This window comes from Ochotona princeps, chromosome 2 (genome assembly GCF_030435755.1).
Source record: "Ochotona princeps isolate mOchPri1 chromosome 2, mOchPri1.hap1, whole genome shotgun sequence".
NCBI classification, from domain to species: Eukaryota; Metazoa; Chordata; class Mammalia; order Lagomorpha; family Ochotonidae; genus Ochotona; species Ochotona princeps.
Genome location: NC_080833.1, coordinates 83,318,380 through 83,338,009, shown reverse-complemented (window position 1 = coordinate 83,338,009; position 19,630 = coordinate 83,318,380). Strand labels below are relative to the sequence as shown.

The following is a 19,630-nucleotide window of genomic DNA, read 5'->3' as shown; positions in this document are numbered from 1 at the left end:
CTTTCGTCCTTCTTCTACTGCTGTCCCAGGCCAAGAGTTGGGGGCTCGATGAGAAGTGGAGCAACCGGGATACCAACTGGCTTCTATATGGGTCCTGAGCATTTAAGGCTTGGACTTTAGCTAGTAGGTTACCATGATAGGCCAGCATTCATATTTTTGTGAGAATTTTTTTATTGTAAACATTTTGTTTGTTTTCTTACATATGTTTATAGGTATGTATACATATATATTCATATATGCGTATACATATTTGTATGTATATGGGAGGAGAGAGAGAGAGATCTCCTATCTACTGGTTTATTCCAGGTGTCTGGATTCACTGGTAGTAGACCTGGAGGATAATGGGAGTCAGGAACTATTCATTCAGAACCATTGTTCTTCTAAAAATTGTTTTTATTATTGAATTGTAAGAACTCCTTGTATATCCAGATAAAAACCCTTATGAGATGTATGACTTACTCATACTTTTTTATATTTTTAGGTTGTCTTTTCATTTTTTAAAATAGTGTCCTATGAGTCACAAATATTTGAAAGTGTGCTGAAATTCAGTTTTCATTATTTTTGATATTTACACTTTTGATCACACATAAAATCTTTGCCTGTTGCAACGTCATGAATGTTTATTCCTTTTTTTAAAAATATTTTTTAACTTTCCGTTCTTACGTTTAGGTCAGTGATTCATTTTGAGTTGATTCTGTGTCTTGTGTGAAGGAAGCATCTGACTCTATTAGGGTCTATGTCATTTTCCAACTGTTGCAAAACCGTTTGTTGTTTCCCTCTTTGAACTATCTTGGCACCCTTGTTGGAACTACAATGACAAAGAGTATAAATGTTTAGTTCTCAATTCTGTTCCATTGGTTTGTATTTTTATTTCTTTTTTTTTCTTGAAGAGTTATTTATTTATTTATTTATTTATTTTTTAAAGATTTTATTATTATTGGAAAGCCGGATATACAGAGAGAAGGAGAGACAGAGAGGAAGATCTTCCATCTGATGTTTCACTCCCCAAGTGAGCCGCAATGGACCGGTACGCGCCAATCCGATGCCGGGACCAGGAACCTCTTCCAGGTCTCCCACACGGGTGCAGGGTCCCAAAGCTTTGGGCCGTCCTCTCCTGCTTTCCCAGGCCACAAGCAAGGAGCTGGATGGGAAGTGGAGCTGCCGGGATTAGAACCGGCAACCATATGGGATCCCGGGGCTTTCAAGGCGAGGACTTTAGCCGCTAGGCCACGCTGCCGGGCCCGAAGATTGATTTATTTTTATTGGAAAGGCAGATTTAAGGAGAAAAGGAGAGACAGAGAGAAACATCTTTAATCTGCTGGTTCACTCCCCAAGTGGTCCTAATGGCTGGAGCTGAGCTAATCAAAGCCAGTACCCAGTAGCCTCTTTTGGGTCTCCCAAGGGAGGGCAGGGCAGGGTCCCAAGCTTTGGGCCATCTTCTATTGTTTTCCCAGGCCACAGCAGGGAGCTGGATGGGAAGTGGAGCAGCCAGGGTACGAACTGGTGCCGCCGATATGGGGACCCAGTGCGTTCAAGGAAAGAATTTTAGGTACTGAGCCATTGTGCAAAGCCCTATGTTCTTCCATTATCTTGACCATATAACTTTTTATTAAATTATGGGACAGGGAGTATAATTCTTATAGCTTCATTTGTTTTGATTTCAGTAATGATTTTGCTATTCTGGGTTCCTTACATTTGCTTGAGACATTGGGGTTGCTTTGTCAAAATCTGAAGCTGGCAAGGATTTTGATAAGAAGTGCATCAAACCTGTAGGTTACTTTAGAGAGTAGTGCTATTTTAATAATGACAAATCTTCAAAACTCATCAGCTAAGGGTGTCTTTCCTTTGTTTAAGTGTTCTTTCTTTTAATATTTTGTAATTTTCCATGCCTAAGTATTATGTTTGGTTTGTTACACTTATTAATAAACACTCTTTTTATAGTGTTTTTTCAAATGAAGGTGTAATACTTTTTTGAATTATTCATCGAAGCCTCCTGTTTTTGAACTAAATATGAGTAGATTAATTTTCACTGCTCTCTTTGTGGCTTACTTCTTTTTCTTAATACAGTGTCTGTGTCATGAGATGTATTTGTTGTACTCCTTGTAGTGACAGAATGTATAATATCAGTGCTTTTCAGGTTTCTATTGTGTGAATAAATAACATGCTTTATTCCTGTGTTCTGTCTTAAGTTTTGGTGGGCTTATATTCACCTTTTGGCTAGTTTGAAAAGTATAACTGTGAGTTCTGGTAAACATAGACTGTATTTCTTCCAGGCAGACCCATAAGGAACTCTCAAGTAAATTTATATAACTTAGTAATAATTAGCAGTTTCGCTAACAGTGTTTCAGTTATTTTCTAATACTTAAAAAAATAAATACTTGCGTAGCTGTTTTTTGACATTCATACATTTTCAAAATATGCAGTGGTGTTTCTTTATGGCTTGCTTAGCATTTACTGGCTAGCATTTTTGATGAAGTAGGTTAAGCCATGTAGGAGCAACTGGGTTTGACTCCTTTCTCTTCCTGCTTGTCTAGCGTCCTGCTGGCTCACACCTTGGGAGGAAGCCAGTGGAGTTCTTGGCTTCTGATTTCATTCTGGCCCTGGCCAGGTTCTGTGTGCATTTGTACGGTGAGCCAAAAGATGGGCAATCTCCACCTCTGTCTTCCTCCTTCCCTCCATGCCTTCTTTTTTCCCCTTTCTGTTGCACTGCTGTTGAAATACAAAACATAACTTGAATATTGTCATCTTACTAATGACTAGTGATGCTGAATGTTTTTTTTTTTTTACAATTGGCTACTTGGATATTCTCTTTTATATACTGTTTACATAATTATTTTGCCTATTTCCTATTGAGTTACCTGTTTTTCTCATATTTATTTATGGATACTGCATGGTGGACAGAAGTAATTAAAATAGAATAAGACTGGATCCAGTATAAAAAGTTGAACATTTAAACAGAATAGACCTCAGAAATAGACCCTATGTGTGTTGTGACTTAATTTATGAAAAAATATTTTGAATTACAGGTAATTTTTTCAATAAATACAATTATTTAATTGCTTACCTACATGGTATGATTTTATGCCTGTACATCATATGTGAATATCATCCCAGATTGTGCATCTACATTGGAAATGTAAAATAATGGAGCTTTCTGAAAGAATACAGAAAAATATTTTTATGATTTTGAGGAATTTCTAATCTTCTTAAGCAGGGTAACAAATGCAGTAATTTTAAAATAGCATGACAGTTTGAGCTTCATTAAATATAAGATTCTTCAAGAAAAAACAATAGTTAAAAAGTGAAAAGACAGAGCAATAGCGGAATATTTATGCTGCTAGCATCCAGCAGATCTATTTTGGTAACCTTTAAGATTTTTGTTGTACAAGCATATGTATTGGGTTAAAAAAAGTTTGCTTTAATTTGGCTTAAAAATATAAGGTAAAATTATGGTCTATGTCCTAATATATTTTGTGTGAAATGATCTTGTACATTAAAAATTATTAACCTTAGTTCTATACTTTTTCAAAAACGTAGCATATTTATTTCCAATTTGAGAAATAGGAAAACATAGAACAGATATATTTTATTATTTGATTTTTCTATGTGCAATTTAAAATATTTAATTCTATTTTCTAAATACAAGTGAAATTTGCAATACATTTAATGTGCCAAAAGATTTATATAGTTATATTTGCTAAGTCTTAAATATGACATTTTCCTTCTAAAGACATACAATATTAAACAGTTTTAGATTTATAATATACTCTTCTTTATAGTTGTAGTCAAATTTACAAACACACTAGAATTCAGTCCAGAAGTGCTATTATAATGTTTGATAGTAAAATAATCACTTGTAATATTGAATGGATTTATGTCACATCTACTGAATGTTATCATGCCTCTCAGAATAATATAAAATTTTAAGGACTATATTCATATATAGTATATAATTGTTTTTTAAATATGTGGCTATAAAAGTTTGTGGCTATTTAACTTTAGGAACTTATATCTGGGCTTCATCTATTTTAGTAATTGTTAACTAATTATTATTTATTATGACTTAAAACTTGCCTCATTTTTCCTTTAGCATTTAATTTGACTTTGGTGCACTTGATTGTTCCTGAGATATTTTAATTCCTCAACACTATAGAAGTTTTACTATTTTATACACTTATTCATTTCTTCTATTTACTCATTTTGAAAAATTGATAAAAAGACTTCTTTGACAGCTGTATCCTAAGATCTTTTTAGTTTGCTAATGTTGAATTCAACTGTCAATTTTAATGAATTCTATCCAATTAAAGTAGTGTGCATATTTTTGAGTCCATAATCAATATAACCAATTACAATTTCACATAATTGCATACACATGATTTTCCTCAGGATGTCGTGGGATTAATGCTATTTAAAAAAATATGTTGCAGAATTGTGAAAAGCTGGAGAATAATTTTGATGACATCAAGCACACCACACTTGGTGAGCGAGGAGCTCTCCGAGAAGCAGTGAGGTAAGTCTGGGTCACCATAGCAACAGTCACAGATGTGGTAAAGAAAAAGTCATTCTTCATTATTGGGGGAACAAATGAGTTCATTGCCACCATTCAGCTCTGTTCTCTAAGGTATTAATTTGTCAGTGGAGGGACTTCCCTTGAGGCTGTACTTTGGTTTTGAAGCTGCATAAATGTTAAGCCTCAGTGCACAGTAAAAAATGTAAATGTTTAATTTGTTACTTAAAATGCTTAAGGGGTGTCTTGTTTTATATTTATACTAAACTGTGTGATTGAATGGAAATATTGTTCATCTAAATTCTGCATGTATATAAAAATAAACATTGTACACTGCTGGTTTAGCCAAGTGATATTTTCTGTTAATTAATATTTAATTTAAAAAGAGGTGCTGAAAATTTCAACTTCTATTAGATTTTATAGGGATGTATGGTGATATTTTTAAAGTGATTTGCATTTTCACATCATTACAAAGCATGTAATTAACTTCTTTTTAAAGACAGCAGTCTATGAAACTTTTTTCTTGTTTCATTCTTACTATTTTTACTCTTTCTCTGAAAATATTCCAGATTTTATGCCTTTTTAATAACTTTTAGTGAAGCGTCCTTTAATTCCATTTGATCAGAATCATGAAAGGCTTTTTACTGGACATGAAAAATGTGCAGGGAATAAATCCCATCATCCTTAGAGACAAAATAACAAATGGTACTAGTCTTAAAAGTTCTGAGCTTCAGTGTTTGAGTCACACAATTTCCAGTGTGTTTGTAAAAATAATTATGTGCTGGTATACTGTGAAACTTAAGTTTGTTTTAACAAATGTTTTTCCTCAGTATTAATGTTCATTTTATTTTAAAATCTTAGGGCTGAATAATTAATGTAAGACAAAGGAGAAAGGGCTTTCTGGAATGGTAGTTCAGATTGAGTTTTGTTATTGCTAGCACACAGTTACCATATACTTTAGTTTAGAAGCTGCTCCTATTTAGTAACCTCCTTTTTACCATGCAAGCAGCAGGAGAAAGTAATTAAATTTAATAGAAGCTGCCCTCATTTTGAAGCCACTTCTATTTAAAACCACAGGGGGAGGTAATTAAATTTAATGGAAACAGTAGCTTCTACACAAAGATACATGGTACTTCTGTATAGATGATTATGATGTCACAAAAAGAGGAATAATATATTACTAGTACTGAGAAATTACCAGCTGGAGCAAGGGAGCCTATTTTATTGTTAATGTCTTTACTAATAAAAAAAAGAAGGAAAAATAAAACTGAGTATACAATAGAGAATTTACATCTGTATAAACTGCAGTCAGCATTGGGAAGTTTGTTATTGAAAATAGTAGTAAGCTTAAAATAAGATATAAAATATACTGTGGAAAAAACGAATACAGAAAATATGAATGAACCTGTTTTATGATACCACCTTTATTCTCTGTCTAAAGCTACTACATGTATATTTAACACATCACTTGTACATACACCTTCAGAATTTTAACTTGCATACAGTATTTACCTAGAAAACTGTACTCAATCTACACGTTTTTTATCTGTTCATTTTGAAGGAAATAGGTAGACAGACAGAGAGACAAAGAGGATGTCAGCTCACAAGCTTTGAATGGAACCGAAGGCCAAAATGTAGATGGAATTGAAAAGAGGAGATATATGAAAATGGATGTGACTGTGGGGAATGCCACTAACTAGGAAAGGGTGTATTAATCCACGTAGGAATTTGTCATCGAGGAAGTTAATTTTGTAGAAGCTGTTGTTTCCATTCAATTGAATTAGGGCAGAATTGCATGTGATGAGATTTTTAAATACTTCCAAATTTTGCAGTACTACCATTTTGGAAGATGCTAGGATTCCTTTTTTTTTTTTTTCCTGAAGTAGAGATGAACTTATGAGAAAATCAACATTAACTTGCTAGAGTAGCCTCTTAACCATTGCTGATATAGGAGAAGGCAGTATCCCATGTAATTTAAATAAGGATTTAATTATTCAGCTATGAAATGTGCTTGGTTTCATAAATTGCTGATTTTATACAAATATGCAGTCACCAGTGCACATGTATCATTGATAGTGAGATAACAACAAAGAGCATAAGGCAGTTTATTGTGGAACAGACTTTGCTTTTTAAATTCTATTGGTGTATCCTTTGGAAAATGAACATGGAAATCATTCTGTTTTATTTAGAATTTTGAACTAGGTTGAGAAGTTAAAAGCAAAGGGATTAATCAGAGGAAAATCCATGAAGAAGTAAAATTTAGTTGTTCTTTCATGTTTGACCAGTTTTGCCTTATAGGGAAATTATCTCTACAAAAAAGATCCAGATAGGATAAAGAATTTCATCTGAGTTTTTTAAAAAAATAATTTCACATAAAGGGAACAGTGTATTGCCGAGGTAAGGTGGCCGGAAGATATAAGCAATTATTTCAGAAAGAGAATATGGGCTGATGTATTGGGAAGCAAGTTTTTTCAAAGCCTTTTTGAACATATGTTTTACCACAAAACTCCAAGCCAGAATTTTCTATTAATAGTGTATCTTATATTCTGTAAGTAGAAATAATGTTGTATAAGCAGGGCTATGGTAGGGTAGGACAGTGGAAGATAGGAATGAATAATTGTCTGAAAGCCTGTTAGTGCAGGCACTGGTCTCAGGAAGCTGGCGGGAAATTTGTGTGTGTGTGTGTGTGTGTATGTGTTTAACTGTACTCTAAAGGCTGGCTACATAGAGGCTAGCTGATTGTGATTGTCATGAATAACTTTATGTTATTAATAGGGTTATCTAAGTGTGGAAATGGCAGTGTTAACTGTTAAGAACTACAAAGTTAATACCATAGTTCTGTAGAGTTGTACAGCAAGAAGATACAATGTAGGAATAGATGCAATCACTCGTTTATTCAGTTTCCGTATGGGGGTATAGAGAGTTATAAATGGTCACAGAGAGCTAATATTTAGCATGTGGGACTGATGGGAAAAGCAGCTGCGTCATGTGAAGACCCATAGGCTGAGGAGGACATGACTGTTCTCTTCTTTCCCAAACCTTTCATTGTGGCTACTCTCTTGCACCATCTGCATGCCATAGCAGGTAGCGCCCCTTCTGTCACAAGGTTAATCCCCTTGGGAGCCCTTAGGTGGCTCCTGGTGTGCACAGTGCTATTCTTTTGAGCATTTTTGTCTAAAAAAAGCTCGAGAGAACTGGACTGAATCTGCGGTATTGTGTAGTGCCTCCTGGATTTGTTCTTTCGCTAAACTGAATGTCTTCTTGTTTATCAACGTTCTATCAGTTATACAAACATAGAGCAAAAATAAATGATACTACCCTTGGTCAGTTCTCTGTTAAACTTGTTCAGTCTTATTCCTGGCTGGTATTCACCTTTCAGCCTTGAACCTGTTCTCATCATTTTCATAATGCTTGAATCAATTTAGACTCCTGTGCTTCCCTCTGATCCTAGAGGTGCAAATGCTCCACGAATATAACCCTACTATACTAAGAGTACAAGGGGTGCTAAGTAAATACTAGCCGAAACATTGATTAAGCACATTAACTGAGATAGGGAGTGAAAAAAAAGAAGAGGGTTAAAAATACGATTTTTTTTATCAATAAATAAGATCTTTATCTTCAAATTAATTGGAGATGGCTAAGTTATACTCCTGTATATATAGGCAGTGGACAGATGAAAATATAATTCTATGACTCATAAAAATACTGGGAATTGATATACTCCTTTGGGACTTTTTAGGATTTTGATGGCTATTGTAGCTATGTGATTTTTAGTCAGTAATGAGAGTGCAGCCAAATGTCTATGCAAATACTGGGTTTAGGATAATGTATGTCAGAGAAAAAAATGGGTTAGGTTAAAAAATGTAAGTACCCTTTGTCAACAGAGAAAAACTGAAGTGTAATATGGTGAACCTGAGAAGTAATCATAGTAGGGAGTCTCTTCCTATTTTATGTTAGCCCTTGGTGACCCTAGAATAAAGCATTCCCCAAACTTTTCTGTGCCATTCTGGTTGATAGCTATTAGCAGCATGTGGCTGCTGAACACTGGAAATCTGACTGGTTGGACTGGAGAACTTGCTGCTAAAGTTATTTTATGTTTATTAAATGTGAATGCTCACATGCATTTTTGAGGCTGTGTTTTAGATTGTGCTGCCCTTGAGGAATGATTTTGTGTTTCTTTCTTTTTTAAATTTTACTTCTTCTTCTTATTATTATCATTATAATTATCACTTTATGATACAGTTCCATAGGCCCTGGGATTTCCCTTATCCCCTTCCCAATTCCCTCCGCAACCCACTGAGTTCACCTATATCATTCTTACAGTATAGTTCTTCATACACAGTCATTTGTCCATTATTGCGGGCATGGACAATGTCAGATAGTCATAATAAACAGTTTCATTGGGAGTCCATCTTTGATCTGGAAGTAGAGATGCATGCTACATAGTATCCTCACATCTGGATATGACCCTCTCCATTACCCTCTCCATTACTGTACATCCCTTTAAATGAAAAGCCGCAAAACAAAATCAATAACAGAAAGAAAAAAGAAATTAACAGCATTTTAAAAAATATTTTTTAAAATAATGATTACATGGTTGATTGAGGTGGGAAGGATCCAAGTTTAGGGAAAATTGGGTGAACTCATTATTTCCACACATTTGCTATTTGTTCTTGATTCTGGGGGAAGGGGAGAGAAAAAGGGGGAAGCCACATATGACTTTTCAAATGTCCCAGTAGCCAGGGATGAGGATCCACCACCTGATATAACCCAGGGTCCCAATTTGTGCATATTCTGAGGGTTCTGCCCAAATGGTTTGGATAGTACTGAAATGATGTTGATTTCACCAATCCAAGCATATGCAGCGCCCCCAATGTTCCTTGGCTGACATATGAACTTCAAGTCTCCATTCACCGAGATTTTTTTGTTGTTATCTTTTGGCTGGAGTAGTTGTCCAGTTTGATTTTGTGTTTCTGAAGTGACACTTGCCTGCCTCTTGCAGATGGAGTGCTCCTCAAAACGGAAGCCAATGCTTACAATAGCACACATTTATATGTTCTCTTAGAAAGCTAAGGGTGATAGTGAGATCTGTAATAAAATAATGATGTAAACCAACATGAACTAATGTCAGTTTGTATGAAGGGGACAGCATGATTATTATTCTTTAAAGATATGATTGATATCTTGAAATCTATGAGGATCAACAACAAAAGTATCAAAAGAATTAGTAATATAATTTAATAATATGATGATACTAAAAGTGGAGATAGAATTTCATGAAATTTTCTGTATGTTAATTATAATCCATGACTGTAATTGATAGAATATCCTGTAATGATCCGATATAGTCATTATATGGTAAAGGACCCCAAACAATTCAGTAGCTGCTGGATCACTCAATAAATGTTTATTTATTTGAAAACAAAATAAAAAAGCAACTAAACTTTGGGCCAGTGGTATCATGTAGTAGGTAAAACTGCTGCCTGTGACACTGTCATCCCATATATGCAGTAGTTCCCGTCCCATCTGCTCCACTTGTGATCTGCACCCGCATGGAGGACCTGGAAGAAGTCCATTGCTGCCAGCTTCAGACTGGTCCAGCTCTGGCTATTCCAGTCATTTGGGGAATGAATCAGCAAATACAAAATCTCTCTCTCTCTCTCTCTAACTCTGACTTCCAAATAAATTAATTCAATTTAGAAACATTTTGTTTTTACCTCAAGGAGGCAAAAGGAAATTTTAGATATATTAAAAAGCCAAGTGAGGTTATCGAAACAGCCAGATTCAAGTAGATTGTGGAAGTGACTATTCCTTGAGCTTTAGATAGGGAAAATAGGATAAACTGAAAAATAGTTGATATATTTTGTTTATAGACTTCTGAAAAGGAGGACGTTTTATGAGACATTGATGTGCTGTATGGCCAAGTGAGTGACATATTTAAAAGAAATAAGTTCCGTGAATAATGTTAAGAAATGCTTGAACATGTTTGACTCTAACAGCAAATAAGCTGTATACGTATAATTGTGCACTAGAGGAGAAATGGTCAGGCAGCCGTTCTCAGATGCTCAGGGCTCAGGAGGCTGCAAATCAGAGCTACATTGGAGGGAATCAAGCACTAAGAGTCTGAGCACCCATGTTCATATGAATTTGTATGTTGCAACAGAAATTACAGGTAATCTAGTTTTAGTTTTTTTTTGTTGTTTAGTTTTTTATGTATAAAAAGAATTAAAAACTTCAGGGGATTTTCTAGGAGGACTAAAGACATTATGGGAGAATTTTTCATAATTTCTATAAATTAATCACAATTATAAAATACTATGTTACTTTTGATGATTTTCTTTTCATGATATGCAGTAGTTATTTAAAGGAAATTACATGTCATGTAATTAATGGAATTTAAATTGTAAATGTCATGTCATTAATTAAATTTACTGGAAAATATTAAAGTCTTGGGGAATATAGAATAGCTTCTAATTTTTTCAAACTTTTAACAGTTTATTGCTGTTCCACAGTGATGTAAAAAATCCTGTACACAAATATAAAGTATTTTAAGGTCACAAAAATACATTGGATACTATGATGATGAATGGAAGTAAAATTCTCAATTCCTTTTCTTCACATTTTCTCCTAATCCTAACACATACAAACCTGTATAATGCCAAAGTGTTTTATTTTTGTGCTGTTATGTTTTTGCTCCTGCCTTAACTGTAATACATTCTAAAGAAAAGAGGATACAATTTTAGAATATTTTAAAGTTGTTTTGTTTTTGATGCATGAACTATTCATATTCATATTTGTATTCATTTGATGTTTCTATAGGTTGTACATTGTCCAAATTATGGTAAACATTTGTTATTTCTTTATGATAAAAACATTCACAATCCTTTAGCTAAGCTTTTTTGAAGAAAAATACTTGGTGTTTGTTGTTGCATTCATCCTACTGTGCAATAGAACACCAGAACTTGTTTCTTGTATGGACTGATTTTTAACCTCATTTCTTTGTCCAATTTCACTCCCAGTGGCAATAGTGTTTTTTTCTTATTTTTTAATTTTATTATTTTTTCCCATTAATTACAATGTATTACGCGACACAATTTCATACTTACTGGGATTCTCCCCCCTTCACCCCAAACCCTCCCCCACCCAGTGGATTCCTCCATCCTGATGCATAGCCACAGCTCAAGTTCCGCTGGGATTCCCTCATTGCAAGCATATACCATACATAGAGTCCAGCATCCCATTGTCCAAAATCAGTGACCTCTTAGGGAGGCCCTCTCAGGTCCAAAGGCAGAGCCAGCAAGAGTGTCATCCCGATCAACTAGAAGCTCCAACATATCATCAACAACAATCTAGGAAAGTAACCCACTTGCATGCAATAGTGTTTATATGGAATTACAAGGTGTTTGAATAGCTTGAGAGAGCAAGATGCTGAATTTTGATGAAGAGGTGCATGTAGAATATATTCATTAACGAACAAAAAGCATACTATTTTGACAGTGACTTAATTAAAACAGAAATATAAACTTCTTATGTTTATGCAGTTTGGGACTCGCCACGTCACTAGTGAGGGGATTATTCCTTTATTTGCACAGTAAAATCTGCCTGGTGAGATCTGTTTATTGTTATGCAGGTGAATAATCAGGCCATAATATTTGTAAAGTCTATTTTTCCTTTACTCTTGATGTTATCACGTGTTAAGAATTTTGTCACTAGATGGTGATGTTGAGTCACATAGTTTATATTTGCTGGCTTTTTTTCTGGTGTGTGTAATAGTAGTTGTAGGTGTGTCTTCAATCCAGTTATTTATACAGAGGTAACTTTTAGAGTTATAACCCTTTAAACTTATAAAATATGTTTTAAGAGATATGACAATTCTAAATGTTATTTGAGCCCCTAATGTTTTAACATGTGTGCTTCTTTCAACTCAATTTTAGAGGTAAAAGGAATATAAATAGTAATATAAACTTTTTTTGTTAGAAGGTGATATCCAAAGAGGTATTTTAGCATGTTTAAGATGCCTTTTCCAGCTTTTCAAGTGTAGCCTTTTTTTTAAAAAACTGTCACACATCTGCTTTTATTGTGAGAGCAGGTGATACACTTCTAGCAATAGTAAAAAAAACAGAAAACAAAAAAGATGAATCTATAAAAGTGGGGACTCCGTGGCTGGTACCCTTGGAGCTCACACATAGATGCCGACCCAGAGCAGGAGGAAGAGGATCCCAAAGCCCATGAAGAGTGAGGCCACCAAGGAGATGAGGAGCTCTTTGTAGGTGTACTTGGTGTGCTTGGTGGAGGTGACTTCGTGGACGAAGAACCAGGCAGTGAAGAACATGCCGATGGCCAACAGCACCACAGTCAAGTCGGGGAAGACGGCTGGGTTCACCAGGCTGGTGTATCTGCTCCTGACCTCGAGCTCCATTGTGCCCGGTACAGGTAGAGCCGTCGCTCCACCACCGGAAGAACCAAGTGTATCTTTTTTACATGATTTAAACCACCTCTTTAATTCCTCTCTCTTATTATCCAGTTTTTCTGGGTACTGAATTATGGGTTGTGTTGCTGAGGTACGTAGGCATTATTTTAGCTATTATTTGTTTTACTTATGTTGATATTGTATGTCTTACTAAAGCAGAATAGTTAAATTACACTGGTATTTCTTGAACTGATACTTAAAGAAGAATTGAAGCAAACGATTGTTTTTTTGAAATTTTTTCATCTGAATGGGTCCAATAGAGGAATATTATTGTTCACCTATTACTACTTTGTCTTATTTTAAGAGATAAGTATTTGTAATATGTACTTCTTTGTGTATATACATATAAAATTGGACATACACACATACACATTCTGTACTTCTCATTTGAAGAAATTTACATTTTGGAGTTCCCACAATTTTTTTATTCTTCATTCACTATGATTACAAGGCTTGAGGTTCCATAAAATGGTCTTATGAAAATTTCAGAAAAGGGAAGCAGGGAAGATATTTTAGACTAGTGAATTGGTTAAGTAATTTATAGCACAAATACAGTGGTATAAGGAAAATTAAAGTGATATTGAAGAATGTGACAGATAAAATGAGAAACTATACATAAAATACTTACCGTCAAATTGGTAACTTGTCTTACACTGTGGAAAATAAAACATTTTTCTGAATTTTGAATTTGTTAAGCATTGATGATTACAAGTGATTTAACATTGTAACTTTTTGTATTTTCAAGCTTTTAAAGATGAACATAAAATAATTAGAAATTTCCATTTGTATATATATGTATTTTTGCCACATGAAAATTTTGAGAGCTAAAACTTGAATCAGAAGCAATGTGTTAATTCTTTTAAATTTTAACCAGATTTCTTGATCTTAATTATATATTTTTAAGTTTTTAAAATTTTTATTAATTGTTTTATTTTTAATTTTTATTAATTGTCACTAATATTTAATAAAATCAAACATATTCAGTAATGATACTCCTGGATTGTTTGTGGATTAGAGAGCAGTTGGCCAATATATATTTACTATTGTTTTTGAAGATTTCTTTACTTGAAGGAGTGACAGAGAGAGAGAGATACAAAGAGACATGTCCTCTATCTCCTGGTTCACTCCCTAAAAGAATACAACACTCAGGACTGTGCTAGGCAGAAGACAGAAGCCAGGACCTCCATTCAGCTCTCATGCATGAACAGTAAGGACTCAACCTCATTAGTCATCTTCTGCTGCCTTTCCAGGAGGGACTGATAATGTGGAATTCAAACTGGGGCTATGATAAGGGTTGCAGGCATTGCAAACTGGGGCTTAACTCATTGTACCACAGTACCGGCACCTGGCCCATAGGTATTTGGAGCTGTGTTATTTAAGAATATTTTTAAAACTTTAATTAGATATATGAATGTGTGTACAATTGATTACACAATTGATAAATTTTGTGAGAGGCATCTCTTAAAATCTGAAGTCATGTGTAAGCTCATTTTCTGTCAAAAAAATGTTTACATATGTAATCATTGGTTTGTTCAACCTAGTTTTTATCATGTACTAGTGTCTAGAAGAACAATATTTGTACACACAATTCATTTATATTGCAATTGCGATTTTTGAAATAGTTAATACATTTGCAGTGACAATGACTGATGTATGCCATTGGTATGTGTTGTGCTTTTGCCCAAAAAAAAAAAAAAAAAAAAAAAAAAAACAGAAGCACAGAGCCAAGATCATGAAAAATTGCATTCTTTTTTCTTGGTATCAAAAGCTTTTATGCAAAGACTAGAGTAGAATGGGTACAGCTTTTGTTTTTGCTAATAAAAAAAAAGTGCAGTGTTTACTTTTTTTTTTACTCAGGAATGCTTATCATTTTAGATACAGACTTTGAATGAGCAGCTAATAGCTGAAATTATTTAGGAGATAAAAATTGGTACTGTGAGGATTAGCTTTAATTTTAAGTATCCATAATTGAAGTGCCACATTATGATTTTAATGTTATGATAATCTTGTTAACAAGCTGTTGTGTATATACTATCATATTTTAATGTAGTTGCAAAGCTTAAGTAAACCATAAAGTAAATTGCTTTTTGAATCAGGCTTTTACAAGTGGAAAATTAGTGGTTTACATGGTTTGAATACGCATTTTGTAATTATATTTGGTGTTTTCTACAACTTAAGAAGATTAATCGAATAGATTTATAGATAAAGATTATTGTTTATAAATACATTGGCCCATTGTACATTTGTTATTGTTCATTATAATTAATTTAGGCATATTCTACAACATACCAAAATACTTTAGCAGTTCAATTTTTGTATATCATTTCCTCTGAAAGATATATATTTAGATAAGATACTTTACATTTTTCCTATATCAGTATGATTTATTTAGATGAAATTGTTGTTACCTTTTCTTATCCAGTATTCCTCTAGGTTATTATGATTTGTACTGCCTTTTGTCCACCTGAAGTGTATGGGTTTATTCCACTTTTAGGGAAAATATGTCCAATTTTGGCAGTTGGTAATGATAGCTACTAAAAGTTGCTCTTTAATTTGAGTTACAAAGCATGATAATTTGATGATCTAAAGCAGAGGTAAGCAGACATATTTATAACATTTATTTCATTTATTTGAGAGACAGCTTCCATCTGCTCACTCACTCTCCAAATGACCTAGAGCTGAGAAATTGTCTCCCCAAGACTACCGTGTGGATGGCTGGGCCCAGTACCTAAAGCGTTACTTGATGCCTTCTGAGGTGAACAGTAACAGAAAATTGGAACTGTGAGCAGAACCAAGACTGATATTTAGGCACTCTGAGATTGGACCTGGGAGTCTGAAGCCATGTCCCTACTGCTTTGCCAAATGGCTAGTCCCATTGTCCATGAGTATGTCTGGAAGGCATGCATTTCCTATTTTCTGGCGCATGTGTCTTATAACTAATGTGGTAACAAGCTCCAACAAATAATATGTGATTGGGTCGGTGTTTGTACTCCCATAAAATGCCTTTTTCTTCTTAAATATTTTTTATTTAATTGGAAAAGAGAATGATTGTGAGGAAGAATGAATTTGTGTTTCTCTCTAATGGAGTACAGCTCAACAATATTATTAAGGTCTTCCAATTTTATGAGCAAATCGGTAAATAAGGTTTGTTCCCTGCGATTGGCTACGTTACATTTCAAAGATTACTCAATCAGATTAATAATAATGATTAAAAATTAGATAATCTAGCCTACAACATTACCAATCTGCAACCAACATGAGGTGCAGATATTAATGCTAATGAATTTATTAGCATTGGTTTCTTATGTAATAATTGCTGAAGAACCATCTACATAATAAAACAGTATAATGTAATTCTACATTAGTTTACCTCAGTTTGGTCTTATAGTTTCCAAATTAGTTTATTCATTACTATTATAAATAGTTAAGAAAGTGTATATATGGTTTCTGATATTGACTGGAAAATATTCTAATGTATCCTATATGTTACTTCTTACTCATTTATAAAAATTATAATATGAGACTATCTAAAGAATTACTTTCATCCAACATACTTAATCAATCAGTATTTATTTAGTAAATTGGTGCATAATGGATGTTTCTTCTTGTGGTTCACAAATAATGGATTTAAAAATTATTGTGTAGGGAGATGAAATAACAGGGTTAGATAAGTCTTTGAAAAATGATAAGATAGTCTTTAAAAATGTCCTTGATATGCTGTTGACGTAAATTACTGTTCGGTGACAGCTTTGCTGATATTTCCAGACATCCATTAATCTGGGAATATGTTAGTTTTGCTTTCAGTGGCTTCTCCTTGTGATGGTTGAAGAGGCCATGCTCCTATCAGAGGCTAGTCGGTTCATTTGTGACCTGGATCCTCTTTTGTTAGTCTTATCAGAAATGTTCCTGCCTCCATATAGTACATCTAAGAATCAAAACCTCCCACTACGGTTTGAATGTGGTTGCAGTGTCCCACAAAGGCTCACGAGTCAGGGACATGGTTCACAATGACACATGATGAGTTGATTTAAAGCCAGGTACCAGGAGCTTCTTTCTGGTCTCCACGCTAACGCAGGGTCCCGTTGCTTTGGGCCAGCTTCCACTGCTTTCCCAGGCCATATGCAGGAAACTGCCTGGAAAGCGGAGCAGCCAGGGCATGAATTGGGACCCATATGGGATCCTGGCACTTGTAAGGGGAGGATTGGCCAATTGAACCCTTGTGTTAGACCCAGAACATTAGTTTTAAGGCCATTCTGAAATTCAATACCTGAACTCTGTGAAAGCTGAGTTCCCCATTCACATTTAATGATAGCCAACCTGCTGTTGGCTCATCTGTTTTTAAGAATTTTGCCCAGTGTATTTGATGACTTTAAGTAGACATCAGAGAATACTCAAGTTGGAAACAAGGCAGCCAGACTCATTTTATACATAAGGAAGCAAAAAGAGAAAAAAGGGTGATTTTATTTAGGGATCAGCCATAGCATTTTTTAGTAGAAACAGATGTTTGTCATTGGATCACAGAAGTAATCCTTATAGTTAATATCTACTTTGTGTTTACAAATCAGTTATCTTGTCTGTATCTCCCTTCATCTTTCAGGGAAATTTAGAGTAACTTTTTCATGAAGGTGGTAGAGAAAAATGATTTACAATAAAGTTAAATTGCTTGCTGGTATTGTATTTATCATTGTCATATTTTTTCTTCATATTTCATTTCTTCCTTCATCCCCTTAGATGTTGTGTAAAATTTCATGTTTTGTGATGGACTATTTCTTGAAACATTTCTCACCCAGGGTTAGAATTGAGTTGAAATTTGAACAGCATAGGTGAAAAAGCTTTAAGAAATCATGTATTTTCCTTTTAAATACTGAACAAAAATAGTTTTTCGATAAAAATTACTAGTTTTGACAAGCAATTAAAAATAAAGGATTGCATATATTAAAGAATATATTAAAATTTAAAACAAAAACACTGAGGGGCCAGATTGAACCAGACACTCCAAGTAGTTGCTGCTTGAAAATGGTGGCTTGGAGCTGGATCATTCCAGCATAAGGAAAGTGTGTCATTATTTGCTGTTAGGATGAGGTGTATGAATTGTGCAACTCATATTCGCTTCAGATTATATTCAGCTGTTATGGAACTATATGAAATTGAAGTGTTTTATAGATTTAATTTATTTGAAAGGCAGAGTTACAGAAATAGAGGAAAGAAGAGACAGGGAGAGGCAGAAAGAGTAGAAGGAAGAGAGAGGGAGAGAAAGAGACAGAGAATGAATGAATGAATGAATGAATGAATAAGGAGATTGTTTCTAAGTACTAGGTCACACTCCAAATGGCTCCTTGCTTTTATAATGACCAGACTCTGGCCAAACTGAAGCCGTGATTCAGGAATTTCATCCAGATCTCCTGAGTCAGTGCAGGGGCCCAAGTCGGATCATCTTTCACAGCTTTCCAGGTGCATTAATAGGAAGCTGAATGGAAAGCAGAACATCTGTAACTTGAACTGGTGCCCATATGGGATGCCAGTGACACAGGTGGTGACTCTTTGCTTTGCCACAACATCAGCTGTTATCTGTCTGATAGTGTATTCTGTAGAGGATATAACTATGCTAGAAAGACAACTTGACTATACCAATGCCAACATTTTCTCTGAAAACTACAAGTGTACGATAAAACTAAGAATTTTTAGGCATATCTGAAATATTACGTGCCTATATTTTGCTTGTGTATGCTTCTCTGTAATTGGAAAATGCATTATATTTAATCTTAAATTTATTTATTTGGGAGAAACAAGAGACAGACTTGGAGAGCTGACCTTTAGTGTTTATTCGCCAAAAGCATGCTATAATAAGAGCAGCACCAAGTTCAATTTAGAAGCCAGAAACTCAGTCCAGTTGTGTTGCAGTTGTGGTGAGGACCAAAGTGATTGAACCATGTTTGCTGCCTCTCAGTTGCAGATTTTCAGGAAGCTGAGGTCATGAGTCAGAACTGGGAAGTGGACATGTTAATGTGGGGTCTGAGTATATTAAGCCGTTAAGTTCCCCTGCTACCTCAACAAATACATTTAAATCTGATGCTATCTGGTGTTAGAATACTTCAGCAGATTGTCAAATAGTGAATTTAGTACCATGAATATATTTTCTCAGAGAACATTTTATGTATTTTAATGCTCTTTGAAATATAAAGCAGATTTATTTCACTTGATTCAGTTTGTGTTAGGGATCTCAGTTTTGGAAATGCACTTTGAAAAAACATGTCATAGTTTTTGAAATAAAATATTAATATTATACACACACATGCAGGAAGCATATATTTTACGCCAACACATGCATGTACACATTCCTGTGGCTCAGTTGAAATTATGTTTCAATCTCAATCAAAGTTTATCATTAGTTAACAAAAAGGGATTTCAGTTACCATGTAAGTTTACTAGGACAATACGACGTAAAGTGTTTTCTGTTGGTGATGATGAAAATCAGTTCATTATTGGACTGCCAAATGCTAAGTGCAAAGCTGGAACTCTGGAGTAAAAAGGGGGAGCCGCCCTCGATTTCTGATTTTGTAGCTCAATATGCAAGGGTGGGTTTACTGGTGAAACAGAGGTTTTTCAAAGTGTTAAGATGGGAGCCAGTGATGGGCACAAAATGTTGTAAGACC

The 19,630-nt window shown here is 34.5% G+C and overlaps 2 protein-coding genes across 2 annotated transcripts in view; one reads left to right on the top strand and one right to left on the bottom strand.

Moving 5' to 3' along the window:
- The window catches only part of DPYD (dihydropyrimidine dehydrogenase), an 873,733-nt gene that overhangs the window by 107,970 nt on the left and 746,133 nt on the right, over positions 1-19,630 (top strand). The window contains exon 3 of the mRNA XM_004582023.3: positions 4,428-4,510. Coding sequence (XP_004582080.3) covers positions 4,428-4,510 — 83 coding nt within the window. The remainder of the gene's footprint in view (positions 1-4,427; positions 4,511-19,630) is intronic.
- Positions 12,568-12,968, bottom strand: LOC101517552 (transmembrane protein 258-like). Its single transcript, XM_036494670.2, has one exon. The coding sequence runs from the start codon at positions 12,924-12,926 to the stop codon at positions 12,687-12,689; it is 240 nt and encodes a 79-aa protein (XP_036350563.1). The 5' UTR covers positions 12,927-12,968; the 3' UTR covers positions 12,568-12,686.